Genomic DNA, 19,046 nt, shown 5'->3' on the forward strand with positions numbered 1-19,046 from the left:
TAAAACTGCATATATTTGCATATACAATAGCTTTTTTAAAAAATACCAAATAAAGGGTAACATTGCCTTAAAAGACCCCTTTTCTCTCACAAAGGGGGGGGGGACTCTAAAATGGGTGTTTTCACTGCAATTTGTATAAGTACTTGTATTACAAGTTTATTTTTTCAATCTACTGTTCCTTTTTTCAGCTGACCAAAATGTTTGATAGACTAAATATTGCAGCCCCGTTAACCCAAAATGACTGGTATAGATCAGAGTTGTCACAACAGCACTTGGGAGTCTCAGCCACCCAAAGATTATTTTAAAAAGCGAGATCCAAACACCCATCATATAGCTTTGGTGGTGACATTGTGAGGAAGACACAATATAAGAAATTGCAGTTTTGAGTTTGTGGGGGTAAAAATATTAACTTGCTGTCGGGTTGTTTTTTGTTAACTTTTTACTCACTCAGCCATCAAGTAGAAATCTTTCAAGTAACATCATTACAGCATAAAAGTCAGCAGCAAACATTTTTAAGTGACTGCCAAGGGTTAAACACTATTCCTCAGTGCAGTTGCAGAAAACTGCACTGTTGTTGGTTTTTTTTTAAAGTGCAACTTTCCATAAAGTGGATTGTAATCTGTTCCATTAGCTCCAAACTATCAAAATGATGCAGGGGCCCTTGGAATTCATTTGGGCTCCATGCCAATGAAGATTTATATTTCCAGAAGTTACAAGATCTTAATGGGATATTGTAATGGGATGATGATGTGCTACGCTATTATCAAAACACACGCAAACCAAGAGGGAAACTCAAAAAGCAGCTGGTGTAACCTTATGTGGACTCAATGGTGCTTACTTCCAAGTAAGCATGCATAGGATGGATCAGGCTCTAAGACAGGTTTCTATAGGCCTTGCAGAACTCCTATAGGCACTGTATACCTCTATAGTAGCCACATTCATAAATAAGGAATACCTTTACTGTTTTTAAATGGGGGGGGGGTGGGGAGGAAAGAATAATGTGCCTTCTCAATACAACTACAGTGGTACCTCGCAAGACGAATGCCTCGCTAGACGAAAGGCATTCGCTAACGAAAGGGTGACTCGCAAGATTAATTTTCCTATGTCTGTGACGTTTTCGTTTTGCGATTTTTTTTCGTAAGACCGCGCTTCCTCCGACTGTGCTTCGCAAGACGAAATTTCAAAGGGTTGATTAGAAATCCTACTTTCATGGATTCTTGGAGCACTGAAGGAGGATGACCTGTACCGGTATATAAAGGGTCCCAATTCTGCATTGTTTTGTTTTAACCCGAAATATTTAAAATAAATAAATTAAGAAATCGGCAATTTAAGGGATGCAATTAAAGGCACATCACTGAGCAGAGCTGGGAACAGAAGGAAATGACAGCATCTTATTTTCAAAGGGCTCCAATAAAACTCAAATCTCTGGCAAACCCTTTTCAATAAAAAAATCAATGTTTTAGGATAAAATATACTAACCAATATGAAGACTATGTGGCCTGCCCTATTTGCTTCCCCCACTAGCTTCCAAGAGGAAACTGTTGGGAAGAGGCACAATTTTTAAATAAAGATGTTCAGATTACCCAAAGTTGTGTCCTATATCCAGCCTTGCAGTTGTCCATGAAATGATTTGTACTAGCCTTTCTGCTCACACATGCCTGCATTACTGAAACAGCCTAAAAGAACCACCTTCTTCGAAAGTTTCCTCTGGTCAACTACAGACAAGTACCACAAATGACCAGAGCAGCAACAGCGATTTACAAAACGAGTCTTCTGCATGCGGTGTTCAACTGCTTAGCGCGCCAACTCTTGGAAGAATGGTTTTAAAAGTTAATTAGGCAGGTTGCATTCCTATGATTACACCTGGGGAAACAAGAGACCAGGAAAGCCATTTCAAAAGCTGCCTCATCTTAAGTCTAATGATCAGCTGGGGGGCACAGCGTTTGGTTTCATGAAGCTACTAAAATTATCCCCATGTGACCAATTCTTCTCTCCTTCCTGCACCTTAAAAAAAAATGAGTTCCAGGGTCCTCAAAACCGCTCAACCCCCAAAATGTATTTACTAATCTAAATACTGCCCTGCAGCATCTGTGATGCAACATGGCTGCCTGTATCAGGAACACAGACCAGAAACAATTTCCATTGTCTCACCTGACTGAAAGCGGTAAATAAATATTACAACCTCCAAATTACATATTGGTTTGTATCATGGAATCAGGATTAATAGTAACGGGAAAGGGCATGCTTGGAGTGCCTGAGTGGTCTGTCGTCTTAAAATGGCAAGCCACTGAATATGTATTTGTGGTTGTTCAATCAACCACAACTTACAACCTGATGGGGAATCGGTTTGATCTTTGCATAAACCGGAGCACCACTTGGAAGCACAGGATGCAGCTCTGAATAAAATGGTGCAGCAAGAAGACTATACAGAGAACAGCAATTGCACTGACATTTAAAGGACTCTTCCCCCCTCCCTCAAACTAGACAGCCAGAACTATAAAGGCTGCTGTGTAGGCTTAGTGTTCAGTTGGTTCAGCCCAGCACTGCTGTATGCTAGAGAAGTGATGGGCAGCCGGCAGCCCAGGGCCCTTTCATATAGCTCCCCCAATCCTTATACTGTTTTATCTCAGCCCTTTTCTTCAGCATGGAACAGAGTCACGGGCAAAGGGTTTTCTGCCATCTCCCCAGAAAGAGTGCTCTCCTTGGGCAGCTTGGCTACTCACTCCCCTGGGCAGGCCAAGCCACAGGCAAAAAGGGACTGGGCAACTGAAATGCACAAGGGGGATAAACCTCTGGCATAGCCTCTGCAGAGGAAAGGCACCAAGGAGCCCATTCAGCTCTCAGAGCAACTGTTGCTGGCCCTTCAGCCTTTGTTCCATCAAAATGATGCTCTCTTAAAAACTAAGTTGTTCACCATAGGGAAATAATCCAGGAGATGCTAGCAACCTTTCTTCTTTCATGGCCAAGACTGAACCACCTGGCTGGGTATTAAAAGTAAGATTTATTGGTTTCTTCGTGGCACTCTTGCCAGGGTTTTTTGGGGGGTGGGTGGTGGGGGAGAGTGCCTTACAAATATTTACCAATTTATCCTCACAAAAACCCTGTGAGGTAGGAGTCTATTTTCCCCATCTTAACAAGTGGGGAATTGAGGCACAAATAGACTTGCCTGGAGACATGCAGGAAACTTGCTGCAGAGCAAGAAAGAGAAATATGATCATCTACACTTGACTATCCAAATAGCCTTTCTTTCCTTATCTTTGTCCAAAGGATTACAGAGGCGACAGCAGCAGCAACAAAACTGATTGTGACACATAGAAAGTCCTGATGCATTTCATGCTAAGGGATATACTTTCTGTTATGAAGTGGAAGGAATGGTTACTACCAAATGTCTTTCATAGTACGTAACCCCTTGGAAATTTGGGAAGTGTGTGCAAGTTTGAAGTCATTCCTTTAGTCCAAGAGAGTTTCTGAAAAATACTATTAGAAAAGTGGCTGTCAGCAACACCTGAAGTACAGCTCTTCTCCTCCTCTTTCTCCATCTCACCAACTAACAGCGCATTCCTAACAATGTCTACCCTGAAGGTTAAGTCCTACTAAATTCAACAGGGCTTACTCCCAGGTAAATGGGGTTATGACTGCATCCTAAATTGGCTTAGTTCATAGACAAATCTGAGTTCCACTACTGTCAGCACTGCAGAGCAGACGGTCTCTGTTCTGCCTCATCAACAGAAAAGCCGACGAGGTTCCAGAAACAACTGCTGGCAATTATGCAAGAGCAAGGATGGAAATTCAACTGTGCCCTGACTCTGGGCTGGACTTATAGTGCACTTCAGAACTACCCTGACCAAAAACAAAGCAAAATCAGGAAGTTTTGCAACACGGCTGAAGAGCATCCCCTCTGCTTATCACAGCTTAGTTCACTTTTGCACCACCACTTATAAGGGGCAGTGTTGCCTTCCCCAGAAACATTGCAAGCAGAGCCTATTCCTGAGAGATCAACAGTTACAAAGCAATTTTGCTCCTATATTCACATTTTAGTGCAGGCAAAAAGGAAAAAAAAAAGTTACTAAACCCTCCCTTTTAAATCACAAGAAGAGGTAAGATCTTTGCCAATTTATAGAAGAGATGTTAGGGGCAGAATTCTATTCCAAGGGATGAGTTCATGTGTTGGAAGTTTTCTCTGTCACCAATGCCCATTCATTTGTGTTCAGCTTAACTCCCAGGACCGATTCAGAAGTTACAAGTATAGCGTGGCTGCCACTTTGCCTGAGGCTGGGGTACCAAGCTACAACCGAATGAAATCCTTGGGGGAAATTGCCACATCACACTGTGACATCCACTGTGGATCGTACGATCCATTCATCCCATTTGCAAACACTACCAAAGCAGAATGAGATCCTGCCCCAGGAAAGAGGCTGCCATGGCATACTGATACCCAGTGCTTTTTTTTTCTTTAAAAAAATGTTTAGGGGTACTCTCATTTTCCTACTCATATTTAAATACTGCCCGTCAATGAGGCCAAACTTAAGATTCACGAAATGTTTAGGGGTATGCGTTCCCTCAGAAAAAAGCACTGCTGATACCATATGAACCACTGCAACCATCAACCGCTTGGTACCTGAGAGAAGGGTGACATCTAAGCATAGGAACCTTAGCAGCTGTCTTCTTGAACACGCTTTTTGTGTGTTCCAAGCCTGACTTACTTTCAAGTAAACATGCATAGGAGTGTGATGTAAATCAACCTACCAACTGTGCGTATTAATAAAAATTGTTTGCAGGGAGGGGAACTTGGCATACCTGGCATATGACGCACGCCATGTGTCATAAGCAGCATCATATTCGAAACATTCCTTCCTGTTATGTCTCTTCGGCTGCCTGCATGTAAGTTCTGCTAGGTACTCGCACTAAAAATAGTCAGATTAAAAAAGGTTGGGTTTTTTTTTACTCGAGAAAATGGGTTTTAATGGATCGATCTATCCAATTAAATGTGACAAAATATTGCAGCCTTAGGGAGATGCATTTTTACACAGTTCAAGTTGTCGGCTAGCACCGCAACCAAGGCATGAACTCATCCACTCTCACAAGGTAGCCTGAACTGCCTTATCATTCCCATGAGTGGGCTCTCTCCCTTTCAGGCCCAGGCAAGCAGTTCACCCATAAGAATCGAATTAAGTGAGGCCATCAGCAACTAAAGAGTACCTTGCTCTCCCAGCTGATTTAGTAATGTGTGAATTCAGGAAATGTGCAAGAAGATGGGTGAACAGGATCACAGCTGGGTGGTTTTGCTCAACTTTTTGATTGCCCGCCGCTCCAAATCCTCTGAAGTTCACACATCATGAAATCAGAATGGCATATTCCAACAGCCCAGTAAGTAAATCTTAGGGTGTCCCAAGCTTATGCAAGAGCACTAGATTCTTGCAAAGCCTATTCATGTCAAGCACAGCCAGGGTGTTTCAATGAATCCTTTTGGCACGATAGTAGACTTGGAAAGAATCCGGCAGATGTTAACAGCAGCAAAAAATGGGAAGAGTAGACTTGAGGACAAACAGTCCAGAGGACCATCAAGTATGGTATTAACTCAGAAAGAAATGTGGTTCTCCTTTAACACTGATGGGTTCAAATTAGGAAGCTGAAAAGAGAAGGGTGTTTTTTTGTTTGAAATGGGGAGTTTCTAGGAGGCACTAGGAGGAAATATGCATGATTTGAGTGGTGGCTCTTTCTAGGTTTCCCACCTGTTCTTCTAAAGGAACAGGACAGGAACTTGTAATTTGGAAAGGCGTCACAGCAAAGCCCTTGTACAAGACAGAACCCCACCAAGTGTCGAGATATACTAATTAGTAAGGAGAAGCGGAAGAACCCAAGTGAGTTCACTGGACACACAAATGAAAGATACACAGAAACAGGTTACCAACTGGGATTAAATTGACAGCAGTTAAGGGAGAGGAGAACAATGGCAGTGTTGTGTCCCTTCAAGCATATATCCACCCCTTCCGTGGCCCTTTTTTGTGTTGTGTTTTGTTTTGTTTTTTGCAATAATTATCCAAATGCTGATGGAAGCCAAGTTCTCGCGTGTGCATGATTTGGTAAGTTGTCTCTAAAGTGCGAGAAGCCAAGGGACACTCCTTAGCTCTATAAATGTATCATGGGTTTCCATTCAGTCACAAACCAGGGATATGAAAGGGTTAAAAACAAAAAGTGGGGAGGGAACAAAGGAGGAGGAGGAGGGAAGCATTGCATGGCTAATGGGAATCAAGGGGAGGGGGGGGTGAATAGTCCTCTTATCCTTTGGCACTTCAAAAGCTGAAGTGAAGATTCCAGTGGAAAACAGCTTCTTCTTCCACCCTTCAGTTGTTGATCCTGTTGGCCAAATCAGATGTGCACAGGTGATCAGGAGTTGCTGTCTCCCCATGGTTGCCCCTCATGGAAGATCAGATGTCCATCTCAAACTGAGCATCATCACCTGGTTGAAGGATAAGAGCACGCAAGTCAGTATGGAGTAGGCTGAGGAAGCATCACACATGTACAATTTTAAGTGTCCTCCTAAGAGGCACAGCGAGTTTCTCTGTCAGCCCTCCATGACTTCTGAAGCAGGCCTCATTAATACATATAAGGAGACAGGGGTGTGTGCTGTTCAGATTGTAGTTGTGGGGGGGGGGGGGTGCACGCGCACACGAGTGCATTAAAAAACAAAATTCCTTCTAAGTAGAAAAACAGCACAGCAGAAAGGATTGGTCTGGAATCATTTCCAGATAAGAGTATGCAGCTGCTGGTGTTTATATATGAATTTATGAAATTGATAATGTGGAGCAAAACTCCACATTTTGTCACTTTTATTTACACACACACAGAGAGAGAGCGAGAGAGAGAGAGAGAGAATCGAAAAAATACCAATCCATACAAGTCTGTATACACTTTTTGTATCCTGAAGTGGTACAATTTATTCTACATCCTCAAGATTGTGCTACTTCATTCTAATGCAGCGATGAGGAAAATGTGGCCCTGCGGACATTTCTGGACCACAACTAACCACTGGCTATGCTGGCAGAGGCTGATGGGAGTTGTAGTCCATCAACGTACGGTAGGCCTAAAGTTGACCATCGCTTGTCTTAACTTTACAAGGCTTTTTTCCCAGGGATGAGGAATACTATTTGTTTTAGTTCATTCTTTGAAAAAAAAAGCATATCATTTTATATTCTTTTATTCTTCCCACTTTTTTGCTTGAAATAATGTGTGTTTCTCTTTTGTGATTGGTGGTTGAATCCGCGCCCCCCTTTTAACCTTGGCTCCAATTTCCATCCCATGAACCCTAGCCACCATGGCCAATGATCATATTTGATGGAAGTTGTAGTCCAACAACTTCAGGAGGGCTGCAGTTTGACAATCCCTTTTCCAGGCGCCAAGTAAAAACCTTTCTATTTCCAAAGACTAGTCAGCTAAGTTGCTTTTTATTCTTTGTTTCTGCTGTCCTATTTTTATAATTCTGCTGTTTACTGATTTGTTTGATCTGATTTTGTGTTAATTATTGTTATCATTGCTGAAGCAGGGGGCATATATATAGTACATATATATAGCATGCTCTATATTTTTGTTTCTGGTGTGAACTTGATCACTATCTTCCTGATGTTGTGCCTGTAAATCACAAAATCCACACATTTTTAAATACAAATACCAATAACTCCAGTTTGGGACCAGTCAAATAATATATTAAAATGCATGCCAGAAGCCACTGGCCTCATCCCCCCCACTATAGGTTTGCTGTCCAACTCCCATTTAGCCTAAATATACACTTGCAGCCAATAGTCCTAATGAATGGCTTGAAATCTAGCTCTCCTAATGGATATTTCATGCTCCAGTTAGTCTATGCGAGCAAGTTATGTTACCAAAACCACATGGGTGTGGAAAGGTGGAGATCGTGTCAGGCGGAGACTGTGTGACCTACAACCTCATACGTCTGGACTTGAATTTTCACCACACCATCCAAAATCCAAGACAATCTTTCAGTAATTCACCAATGTTAAATAGTTATGACAGAACAGGAGGCAGTTTCCTGTTTGTCAATCAACGGATGCTTTTACAGAGTCTTTAATAGCCTAAGGGTGATAATTCAGCATACAAGCAACCCACACAAGATCAGTGCAACAGTTCACTGAGTCTGCGCTCCATACGCAGAGGCTCCTTAAAGGCAAAGAAAAGCACTATATCCCAAAACTTTGAAATAAAAAGATATATGCTGCACTGAGGAAAGAAATGACATGATTTTGAAGCAAAACTTTACAAAACCCTAAGAGTCAATCATGGAAAAGTTATACAACAAAATGTGCCTTACTTCCAGCCAGGCTCTTACCAATTATAGGCTTCCCGTCATGATTGTTCAGATTGTTTACTTCCACTTTGGAATCATCAGTCATTGTACCAGGGCTGGTAACTCCTGGGATATTTGGAAGGTGGCAAGGAGGAGTCTGAGCCATGGGAGAATTTCGGCGATCTAACAGAAACTTGCGGTCGTAGATGATTCGGGTACCTGGGGGTGGGGGAAGAAGATAATTGGCCTATCAGAATCATTTTCCAATAGATGAGGTTACAAACAATACTTATATAATAACTCTAGTAAGTCCCAAGTCTTTATATAAGCTCATCAGCTTGCTAATTAATTTGCTGCAAATAGTAAACTTATTTAAAAGGTAAAGGGACCCCTGACCATTAGGTCGTCATGGACTCCTCTGGGGTTGTGGCGCTCACCTCGCTTTACTGGCCGAGGGAGGCGGCGTACAGCTTCCGGGTCATGTGGCCAGCATGACTAAGCCGCTTCTGGCGAACCAGAGCATCGCACGGAAATGCCATTTACCTTCCTGCTGGAGCAGTACCTATTTATCTACTTGCACTTTGATGTGCTTTCGAACTGCTAGGTTGGCAGGAGAGTAAACTTATTTACAAGGGAATAAAACCCAATGAATAGGGCTGCCATACATCCGGAATTGACATCGGGGTGCGGGGATTTCCGAAAGGTGGTGCTTTGTTCTCAATCTTAGGCAATTCAATCGAAAAATCATGTTTATAGTAAAACAACTCTGGGGTTCGTCTAAACAAAGCTCAACAACTTTCAGGCTATCCTAGTTTTTACTTTTTGAAATATGGGAACCCTACCATTGAACGAGCTAGGGCTTATATCTGAGTGAACAGACTTAGAACTGTACTGCAAGTAGAATCAATAGACTGCCATTTTCACGCTGAGTGGGTAATGCTCTATTTTCTTTTTAAAGAAACAGCATTCACTGACTACGATGCATGGATACCAATTTCCTAGGAGAGATGAAAACCAGTTTTCTTATCTATATATTCTAAAGATGACACGTCTGACTACATGTGTAGCATGTAGATATAGATGGGGGCTCCTCATGCTGCTTCCCTGCAGTCCTGTTAAGGGTGCATGTGGTTTTCACATCAGTTCAACAGGAAGGGATGCTGAGAGGCAATGTGCCTTGGAATACCAGGTGCTGAGGGCAACACAACAGGGGAAGAGACTTGCTTTAATGCCCTGCCTGTGGTTTCTTGGTAGTTTCAGACATTGACCACTGAGAGAAACAGCACGCTGGGCTAGATAGACCTTGGTCTCAAATCCAGCAGGGTTCATGTTCTAATCTGAGGTGCCTGGCTAGCTCAGTTGGTTAGAGCATGGTGCTGATAGAACAAAGGTCACAGGTTCGATCCCCATATGGGACAGCTGCATATTTCTGCATTGCAAGCAGTTGGACTAGATGATCCTCAGGGTCCCTTCCAACTCTACAATTCTATGATTCTATGAATACAAGGAGAAAACAGAGAAGTTTGTGTCTCTGACCAGGGTTCAAAATTAGCAGGGCACCAGGTGCATTTTGTGCCTAAAGTCTAGCTGCCATTTTTTTGCACCTGGTTGATACTCAAGGATAGACAATATATTAAGGAGTTTAACAATAAAGAGTAGAGTGTTTTGAAAACTGAAGTATGGTACCAGTATTTTCATTGTAAACAGCAAATTAAACATGCATTAACCATTTCTGCTAAGAATGTGATAATAACAATGTGTCATGTGAACTGCATATTAATTCATGCTTATCAATAGAATAAATAGTGCTGCCGAAATACCCCTCCCCCAAAGTGGCGACCAAACATTGTTTTGGTGCCCAAAACCCAGGTTCCAGAAGCCATTTGGCCCCTAGCTTTTCTATCCCAGTTTCTAACACTGTCTCTGACAACACATGCCACATAACAATAAAACTCTGGGGACTGTATATTTACAGGAAATGCTCGTGGCCAACCAAACAAGTTGTTCTTCTCTGTTACCGCAGAGCTCCTTTCGGAAGGCAATATCATGAACTCTGCTTCATTTCACAGTAAGAGCAGAGCTGTTATCTGAACAGCAGTACTGTATAGTTTCAACAGCAGTTATCTGGTTGTTTGGTTTGAATGAAACCAAGGGGCACCAGTCTGGAATGAATTCCATCTCTGTATGCAAAACGGAAAAAAGTGAGGCAAGGCCGAACACTTCAGAAACAGGAGAAGACTTTTAAAAACTTAACAGGGAGGCAGGGAAGCACATACTTCTCTTCCAACCCACCCACTCCCCATATCTGGTCACATATTTACCTCTTGCACTTCTTAAATCCCATCTTCATCATTTGGCTCAATTCCTGTGATCTGACCATCCCTCCCATTAGGGTTGCTTTGTGTTGTTGTTTTTTGGAGCTATACACCTAAGCCTCCAGTTTCCTTCTGCAGTCAGTAAACAAAATTGCTTGAGTGGCTGCAGAAGTACTACAAACAACCAAACTGTGGCTTTTACTGTGTGACCTAAGAGCCCTTTAATGGCTTGGGCCCAACACAGCTAAGCAACTGCTTCCTCCCTTACGATGAATCATGCTCCACTAAGATTAGGAGAGTGAAACCCTTATAACAGCACCGTTTGTGCACATTCCTAGGATGCAGAGGTAATACAGAAACTGAATAACCCAGGCTTGTAAACAGCCACTCGCCCAAATCAGCTGTGAAAGGTAAGCAACATTTCTAAAGGAACAGCAAGGGAAGCTTTTGTAAACTAGACAAGAATTGTTCCCCGCACTGCCAACCTTTCTTTCAGGCCACAAATGTTACAAAACTGAATAAAGGTAGGTATTTAAAACGTACACCAGAGCAAGGCTTGAGGTATGGCAACTTTTGCAGACCTATTTACAAGATTAAAATAAAACACGCAAAATCCTAACAGCTTTTTAAGAGGAGAAAATACTGGAAACGTTTAAGTCGCTTCTGTTTAAGAACCTAGAAAGAAGGCTCTTGAAGTTTCCAGTAACCACCTGTTGCTGTCAACATTTAGCACATTCCCAGGAACCTATTCTCTCTGCTTTGCAGTCTTTTTTCTGCAGCTCCCCCATTTTTTAATCTGCAGTATTTATTCTAAAACCAGCTTACAATGAATCAGAACCCCAAACTCCCCATTTCTGCAAGAGGAAAAGCACAGCAAGGATAAAGAATTAGAAGAAAAAATTATGCAATTTATACATTTTGTTCCAATTGCTGGACTTGAGCTCAAGAGGTTTCTCTGCTGAAGGAGTAGGGGCAGGCAAAAGCATGGTCAGGAGATATATCTCCCTCCCAGTAACTTCCCCGAAGATGTCTATTCTGTTGCCGAAAGGTATTCCCTTCCAAAGTTACTAGCTGAGCCAGCTCAGTCTTGCAATACAACACTTCGATCACACTTATCTTGGAAAAGGTACGACTGAGTTCAGTGGCACTGCCTTTCAAGTAGTAGCTTAACGTCCGCATAACAGTCCCCATTATATGTGAAGGCATTGCAAGCGGTGGAATTTAGACGCCTAACTTGTCCAAAAAGCCTACTGGAAGGAGAAGGGCTGGCTAAAAGGCAGCTCTGTGCGTTCTGTTATGTTCTCTGCTGACAGCAATGCAACCAACACATGCTGCGGTTGACACCGAGGAACAGCTCAAGGGCCAGTTTCATAGTCATCTTTCTGGTCATTAACCTCATAAAAATACAGATACAAAAAGGAAAGTAAGCAAAGGCATTTGAAACTAAGAGGTGCAAGCTGAGGCTAAGAAGCACATATCAGAATAGCTGATCACTTGGAAATACTATTTAAAAAAAGAAGCTGTTAAATTCTACCCATAACTGAACTGAACTAAGTTATAATCCATAAACTCCCCCCCCCCAGTGTGGTGGCTTTATTAAACTCAAACTTGATATACACAGTATGTGTAAACTGTAGCTTTGAATAAGTAAAGTACAGGGGCAAAATACCCTACCCTACTATGGTCCAAGATAAGCAATAATACTGGGGGAGAGAGAACAGTTCGTTTGCAATGCTGCATTGCAATGTAAGGGTTTTCCTAGCCAAATCTGCCAGCTCACTTATTGCACCATCCCAAACCGAGTTCCTGAAAAAGCAGCATAATGCAATTTTGCCCCCATTTTCATTGTTCATTTCAAATGTCTCACCCATGGGCGGGCTACTTGGCAACAAAAATGCTTTGTATCCTGTACCAAACGGAAAAAAAACCCTCTTCGTGTTTGAACAGAACAAACACAAGACTACAAGCTCAGGGGAACTGAGGTCAACAAGAACGATTCTGATCCTGTAGTCTACCTCTCACCCCAAACATGCACAAAGTTTATTTTTATGTGCTAGCTTATCAGTTTATCTCTGTGCCTGAAAAGTCTTAGAACTCTGGGCCCTTGATCTTGACCGCCCCAAGCAACGCAGCAGTCTGAAACTAAGAAGTATCTGTACACGTGTCTTGTGTTTCGCAGCTTTAATCCAGAGGGAATAATGGGCCTGAAGACTACTTTCTCCCTTGAACTTGAAGATGACAGGGTGGTGAGGCCTATAGTCACTGATCAAGGATTGCCTGTAGTGATTATAAATTAAAAGGTCTTCTTAGCAGCTATATAGGGGTGGGGTGGGGAGAGAAGAAACCAATGGCACAAGGAACAGTCATTGCCTCTCCAAAGCACAAAGCTAGAAATGCTATTGGAAAACCCTAATGGTTTATATTGATTTTTTTATTACGATTGTGATTGTCTAGTGGCAATGTTCTTTAGTTCTTGGAAAATAAGTAGGCGCCTTGCCTGAAAGGGGGGGGGGAGAGAGAGAGAGAGACATACACTGTGTTTTCGAAGTTTTCAGCCCACAAGTCTCCTAAGAGGCCTGCTGAGAGGTTGCTTTTCAAGGCAGGTTTCAGCAGAAGTGTTAATACTTGAACATTCATGTCTCTTTGCTCCTGGAACCCATCTAATCCCTCCCCCCCCCCCCCCGTTGTTGACCTGGGCAACATTCCAGTGTCCATGGCAGGTAGTAAGGCACACTCAGTGCTTTTCAAACGAAACAAAACAAAATCAGAATGAGCATGGAATTTTTCTTCTAACAAAACTGAAGAAACTCTGTATAAGCTGGGGAAACAATCCAAATGTTGCTAAATTTCTGTGTTTTTTGCCCCTTGTCAGTTCCTCATGACTGCTGGCACTCCTAAGAAGCAAGCTGATACTTTGTCCTTCTAAGTCCCTTCTCCTTTACACATCTACAGCTACACTCAGGAGTAATATTCAGTTTCTGATGCTTGCTATTTCGCTCCAATTCCTGGAACAGTAGAAGTGGCCTAGCAAAACAAGGCCCCGGGTTCCAATTATGAAAATATAAATGTTTGGAGATCATAGAATCATAGCTTCATGCACCTAACATTGTTTTCAAAGCCAAATTACAGACAGGCCAGCTTGATCTGCAGGCTCTGTCCCTTTTCATGATTATTTCAGTGTAGGAATGACCTAGACAGATTCAGTAAGATAAGGGTAGGTCAACCAGTTTAGCATGGCATACCTTTAAAAAGAAAGGAAGAAAAGAACCCCCTTGTCCAGTGAAGAATTTTAAAATGATAAAGCAAGATATTGTATTTGTACATGTACGGATTTTTTACGTCTTTATAGACAAGTGACCCCAAGTATGCACTTTTACTCAAGAATGCAAGTATCTTGCTGGAACAGAGCAAGGAAAACCTAGCCCAATTTTTCTTACAGAAATCCCCCAAACCAACAGGCACTAGAATCTAGTGCAGCCTTACCCAACTCGGTACGCTCCACATGTTTCGAACTTCAACTCCCATCAGCCCCAGCCAGCATGGTCAATGGCCAGGTATGATGGGAGTTGTGGTTCAGCAACATCTAGAGGGACAGAGGTTCCCCAAACCTGTTTTAGAGAACTGTAATGTTATATATGATCTGCATGAGCTCTAAGTGTGCACAAATAAAATCTTACCATTATAACTGAATTAATCACTGAAGGACATTTTGTTCCAAGTGTAGAATATTAGCGACTATTTTAGGGAAGTGCATGAACGTGTCACTGATTTTAATTAGTTAAATCCCCAACCACAGCAAGTTTGGATCAAAACAGAATAAAAAATTTGCAACCTGACACTTCCTATGCCAGGGATGAGAAACCTCAGGGCAGGAGGGCATATGCAGCCCCCTACGCCTCTCTACTTGGCTATTGGGGCTCTCCTCATAGCGACCCCCACACCAAGCCACAAACCCCACAAACCCTACTTGGCACCCTCGTTTTTGCCTTGCAGGAATGTGCCCTTTTTTCTGATAATGCTTCTTGCTTGCCTGGGGCAAGGATTGTGTGTGTGGGGGGGGGGGTGAGTGCATGTAGAAACTAGTACAGTGGTACAATTTACATTATTTGCTCCACCCACTTTCACCTCTGTCCTTGCCAATCAGAGGCATGTGGCTTCTAGAAGGCTGCTGTGAAGGGGGTTGAAATGAGGTTCCTACTACTGTTCTATGCATAACACCCCTTCCTATTACTTTCATTCAGCAAGCAGCCTTCGCAGACACACAGGACAGCAAATTACCATGTGTCAAAGAAACAGATGAGTACTGCCCAAAATCACGACTAATTTGGAATGATTAGATTAAAAGGGGAAAAGCAGGAAGCAATGAGTTCATGAGGGAAATCTACTATTGAAAAAAGGAAAGCTGCAGCTCCTTAAGAAGGCCTTTTTGAAGGTTCACAGATAGCCCCGTTCCAAAGAGGCACAATTTTAGCTGCATGCAAAGGTAAAATTAAGCAGCTTTTTTAAACCTACAAGCCTGCCAGGACTCACCAAAGTGGGTAGCAAGAAAGGCGGCGATTCTATGTTACAAAAGTTGGGTGCCTCCACCTTTCTCTGCCAACTGGTGGCAAAACTCCATGGGGTTCCAGGCACTCTCCCAGGGTCTGTGTTCCTTTGGAGAACTGAGACATGGTGGACTGTTGGTGAAGTCCCCGTCAGCTTTGCAGCCAGCCTGCACAAAGATGGATTCCAATCTCTCTTCCTCCTTCTCCTTCCCAGAACCCCTTGCTACCAAGATGCCCTTTTCCTGACACCTCAAACACAGTTACCCTGGCAACCTTCCAAACCTGCCTCTGTTCACCCTCAATGGTTTCTTAATGGCCCTAGATTGGCCAGGTAGTTTTGCATAGACTAGCCCAGGAATTCCTCTGCAGTTTGCATTTCTCCCTTCACACCCCAAATCATCAAATCCCTACCATTTATCAATTTCTAGGGTTTAGGGGGCCCACAATCTATAATGCCTACGTATGCACAAATCAAAGTAGCATGTGTACATGACATGAATAGCAGCCAAAGGCAGGCATGAAGGATAAATTGGGCAGAGAACAATGGTATGGAACTAGCACAGTGTCACCATTTAGTTTAAGAAAAGGAGAACATTTTGACACCTTAAAGGCTTAAGGACTTGAAAGATTTATTGTATCACCTGCTTTTGAGGTCCAGATCCAACTTTGTTAGCTGCCATGATTCTAATGCCATGAAAGCCACATGCCACCATAATTTGCAATTCAGCATTTCAAGCATATATAATGAAAAGAAAGGTGAACAAAGCTGCTAATGCCTGCCTTTTTAAGTGGCTGGAAAATAAACTAAGCTTCAGACCAAGTCTTAATGCTTGGGCTACAGACAAGCTGCAGTTTCCAAGTCCTAGATACTGTTTTGGTCTTGTCTTTCAAAAAGAATCAGCTCAGAATGCAGGACCTACTTCCACATTTTTCAGCAATGAGCTTTGGGCTGTGAAGCAGGAAAAGTGCAATGCCTACCCAACTGGGGAGGGGGGAGGGGAGTGAGAGAAACACTGCTCTGTTCTGTAATCTCAAACCAGCTCTCAACCAGTAAAATGAGGAATCTTGCAGGCCTTGCCTTCATACCTTCTGCCAGTACAGTATTCAATGCATGTAAAACGCCAAAGAATACAGCATTTATAAATTATTCGGGGTGGAGCAAAGGAGTTTATTTTACTATAGGGCCCTAAACATACAAGATCGCAGAGGTTCTGGCGCCCGAGCCTTTTAAGTTTTAAAACAAAGTCATTAAGGAAAAAGCAGCAGCAGGCTGAATTCCCAGGGACAGGCCTGAACAGAGGCTTGTGCAAAATGTGGCTGGCACAACAACGTGGCGGCACAATCCGTATCTCCGGCTAGCTCTACAAAAGGGTTATCCTTCCACGGTTTCTTTTGGTCGGGATTCCTCGATCTCCCCGTGTCTTGGGAGGGTGGCCGACTCCTCGGCGGAGCCGGCGCTCCGTCTCCCTCCAGGGGCTGCAGCTGTCGGAGAAATCCCCCGCCCGCCTCGGCGCTCCTCCCCTGCTATTGTGCAACCGTCACGGGCTTTTTCCTCGAGGCTCCTGGGCCTTGTTTACAAATAACTCGCCGCCAGCAGCCCCGCACACCGGGAGCGCGGCCTAGTTAGACCCGGGTCGGCCCAGGAAAGCGGCAATGCTAACTAAAGACGGGGAGCGAGGGAGACAGGGAGTGAGGGAAGAGCCTCCCCGTTAGCTTTGGGGGCAAACTTCCCCCTTCCCCACCATGCTTTGTACACCAAAAGCCGCTTCCCCTTTCCGGCAACGAGGGGGAAAGAGAGAACCACCTCGCCGCCATGAGTCGGGGCGCGCGCTAACACGCGTCTTTCTTGCGGGCGCCCTGCAGACCCGGGCAGAGCAAGTCCCACCGAAGGGGACTTCCAGCATATGGACTGGAGACTCTGCGATAGCGACTTAGCTTCCCAACTTCCTCCTCAACGTTATTAAGGGGGGGGGGGGAAGAGAAAATTACACGCCCACCCCGCCGCTACATTTATGATTGACGGCCTCGTCCCCCTTTTTAAAGCCTGGTTGGCCATGCTCGCTAGCGCGCGCGCCCCTCCGACGTCTCCTTTTCTTCCTCCCTCCACCCCGACCTATAGGGCGCCCGACCCCGCGCGCTCGCGCCCCCCTTTTGCAATGCCCGCTAGCAAATGCACAGCAGACAGCTCTTGGCAAGGCCCGTGTGCATCAAGATGATGAGGGTTATTATTACTGCTCTGATGTTACCTCCGGGCGTGGTGGAGAACAGCGTCCCCCCGGGCGTGGTGCAATAGTCATGAGGTAGCTGCGAGGAGTCGTTGATGAGCACCGTCCGGGTGGGAATGGCGCGGCTCTGGCTGTGCTGGTGGCCGCCGCCGCCGCCGGAGGAGGACATCTCCCTTGCTTCTATTGTCCCGGGCTGCGGGGAGGAAGAGACGCGAAGGGGCTGCAAAGGGAAGCGGAGGAGGAGGAAGGGGGCGGCGGTGGAGCAAATGCACACAAACACACACACGAAAGGAAAGCGGGAGGAGGAGGAGGAGGAGGTGGTGGGGGCGGCGGCGCTGCTGCTGCTGCTGCTGCGCTTCCTCCGCGGACGAGTCTCGCTCCGGCTGCGGGGCACTTCTTGACCTCCGTCCACCGCCTCCACCGCCACCTTCTCCCTCGGCCTCCGCCAGCAGCAGGAAACGAGGGGGCCGCCAGGGGAGGCGGGGACACGCGGCGGCGGCGGAGGAGTGGCCGGGTGGGAGGGCCGCGCTTGCTGCTGCTGCTGCTGCTTCAGGCAGGAGCGGCGTGTCGGGGACGGAGCGGTTGCTTGGGCGTGCAAAAAAGCCTTAGCGGGCTTTCCTCCCGTGTAAATATAACGCCTGGCGTCGGAGCGAGAGGGCCGGGCTCCGCTCGGGCAGTTTTCTTCGCCTCCCAGGCCGCGCCGGGGGCAGGAAGGCGAAGCTGGCCTCGTGCTCTGGAGCCAGGGGCAAGCCCCGCTGAAACGAAGATCTGGGATTGCTTCTGATATATTTCCCCCTTTTTTGTTTTGTTTTGTTTTTGTTGTTGATCGTATCTTTTCTCTCCGTAGTTGTGATATTCTTACAACATGTCAAATTCTTTTGTAACTGAAAATCAATAAAACAAAAAGAAAACCAAAGATCTCGTTTTTACATTTTTTGATGCTGCGCACAACTGCTGGATGAATGCAGGCATCGGAGCAAACTCTGGGGCCTTCAGAACCCCTCCCCAATGTTGCTGGGCATTGCCATTCAAATGGTGTGAATAAGCCACATCTTCTGAGTGATTATGTAGGGTGGAGCTTACCTAGCCCTCCCCCACCCCAATTTTTTTCCAAGTTGGCACCCCTGAATGCAGGCATCCTTTGGTGGCTCACTTTTGCACCTACAGCCCAGGAGACCCTGTAAACAGCAGCCAGCTACTGTGTGTCTCATATTTGTGTTTACTTGAGAACAGCAACTTAGGATGGTAGTCAGCCAAAGTGAGCAAAGTGGGGATTTACTAAAAAGTAAGAAGCAGTCAGGCTCTATTGAGTAACATCAGATTTTGAAACTATCCTTAATAGAGCCTGAATGCAGGCTGGTGTTTATTTATTTTTGTCTATTGCGTAATTCTTCACCACCACAGGTAAAAAAGAATGAATGTTTCTTTTGGCACACATGGCAACATACTTAATCACAAGGCGGAAAGTCAAATGTACCGGATAAACTTTATGCTCTTGACCTTGAACAAGGCAGTTCTAGAAAAGAAATCATATTTTGCTGGAGAGTAATAGAAGTAACGCGGGTGGTGCTGTGGGTTAAACCACAGAGCCTAGGGATTGCTGATCAGAAGGTCGGCGGTTCGAATCCCTGCGATGGGGTGAGCTGCTATTGCTCGGTCC

The 19,046-nt window shown here is 44.6% G+C and overlaps 1 protein-coding gene across 1 annotated transcript; it reads right to left on the bottom strand.

Annotated features, from left to right (window-relative positions):
• Positions 1-5,649: 5,649 nt before the first annotated feature.
• EIF4EBP2 (eukaryotic translation initiation factor 4E binding protein 2) lies at positions 5,650-17,848 on the bottom strand. Its single transcript, XM_033149099.1, has 3 exons — positions 17,408-17,848; positions 8,345-8,521; positions 5,650-6,460 (listed from the first exon to the last, which is right to left on the bottom strand). Exons 1-3 carry the CDS (start codon positions 17,553-17,555, stop codon positions 6,429-6,431), a joined length of 357 nt encoding a protein of 118 aa, XP_033004990.1. The 5' UTR covers positions 17,556-17,848; the 3' UTR covers positions 5,650-6,428.
• Between the last annotated feature and the right edge of the window lie 1,198 nt (positions 17,849-19,046).

Source organism: Lacerta agilis, chromosome 5, assembly GCF_009819535.1.
Source record: "Lacerta agilis isolate rLacAgi1 chromosome 5, rLacAgi1.pri, whole genome shotgun sequence".
Classification (NCBI taxonomy): Eukaryota; Metazoa; Chordata; class Lepidosauria; order Squamata; family Lacertidae; genus Lacerta; species Lacerta agilis.

What these genes read in the sequence shown, in the direction of transcription:
- EIF4EBP2 (XM_033149099.1), bottom strand. Translation starts at nt 17,555, where the DNA reads ATGTCCTCCTCCGGCGGCGGCGGCGGCCACCAGCACAGCCAGAGCCGC. An exon ending in GTTCTCCACCACGCCCGGAG is followed by an intron (nt 8,522 to 17,407) that starts GTAACATCAGAG and finishes CCCCACCCCCAG; the next exon opens with GTACCCGAATCATCTACGAC. An exon ending in TGACGGGAAGCCTATAATTG is followed by an intron (nt 6,461 to 8,344) that starts GTAAGAGCCTGG and finishes TCCTTCAACCAG; the next exon opens with GTGATGATGCTCAGTTTGAG.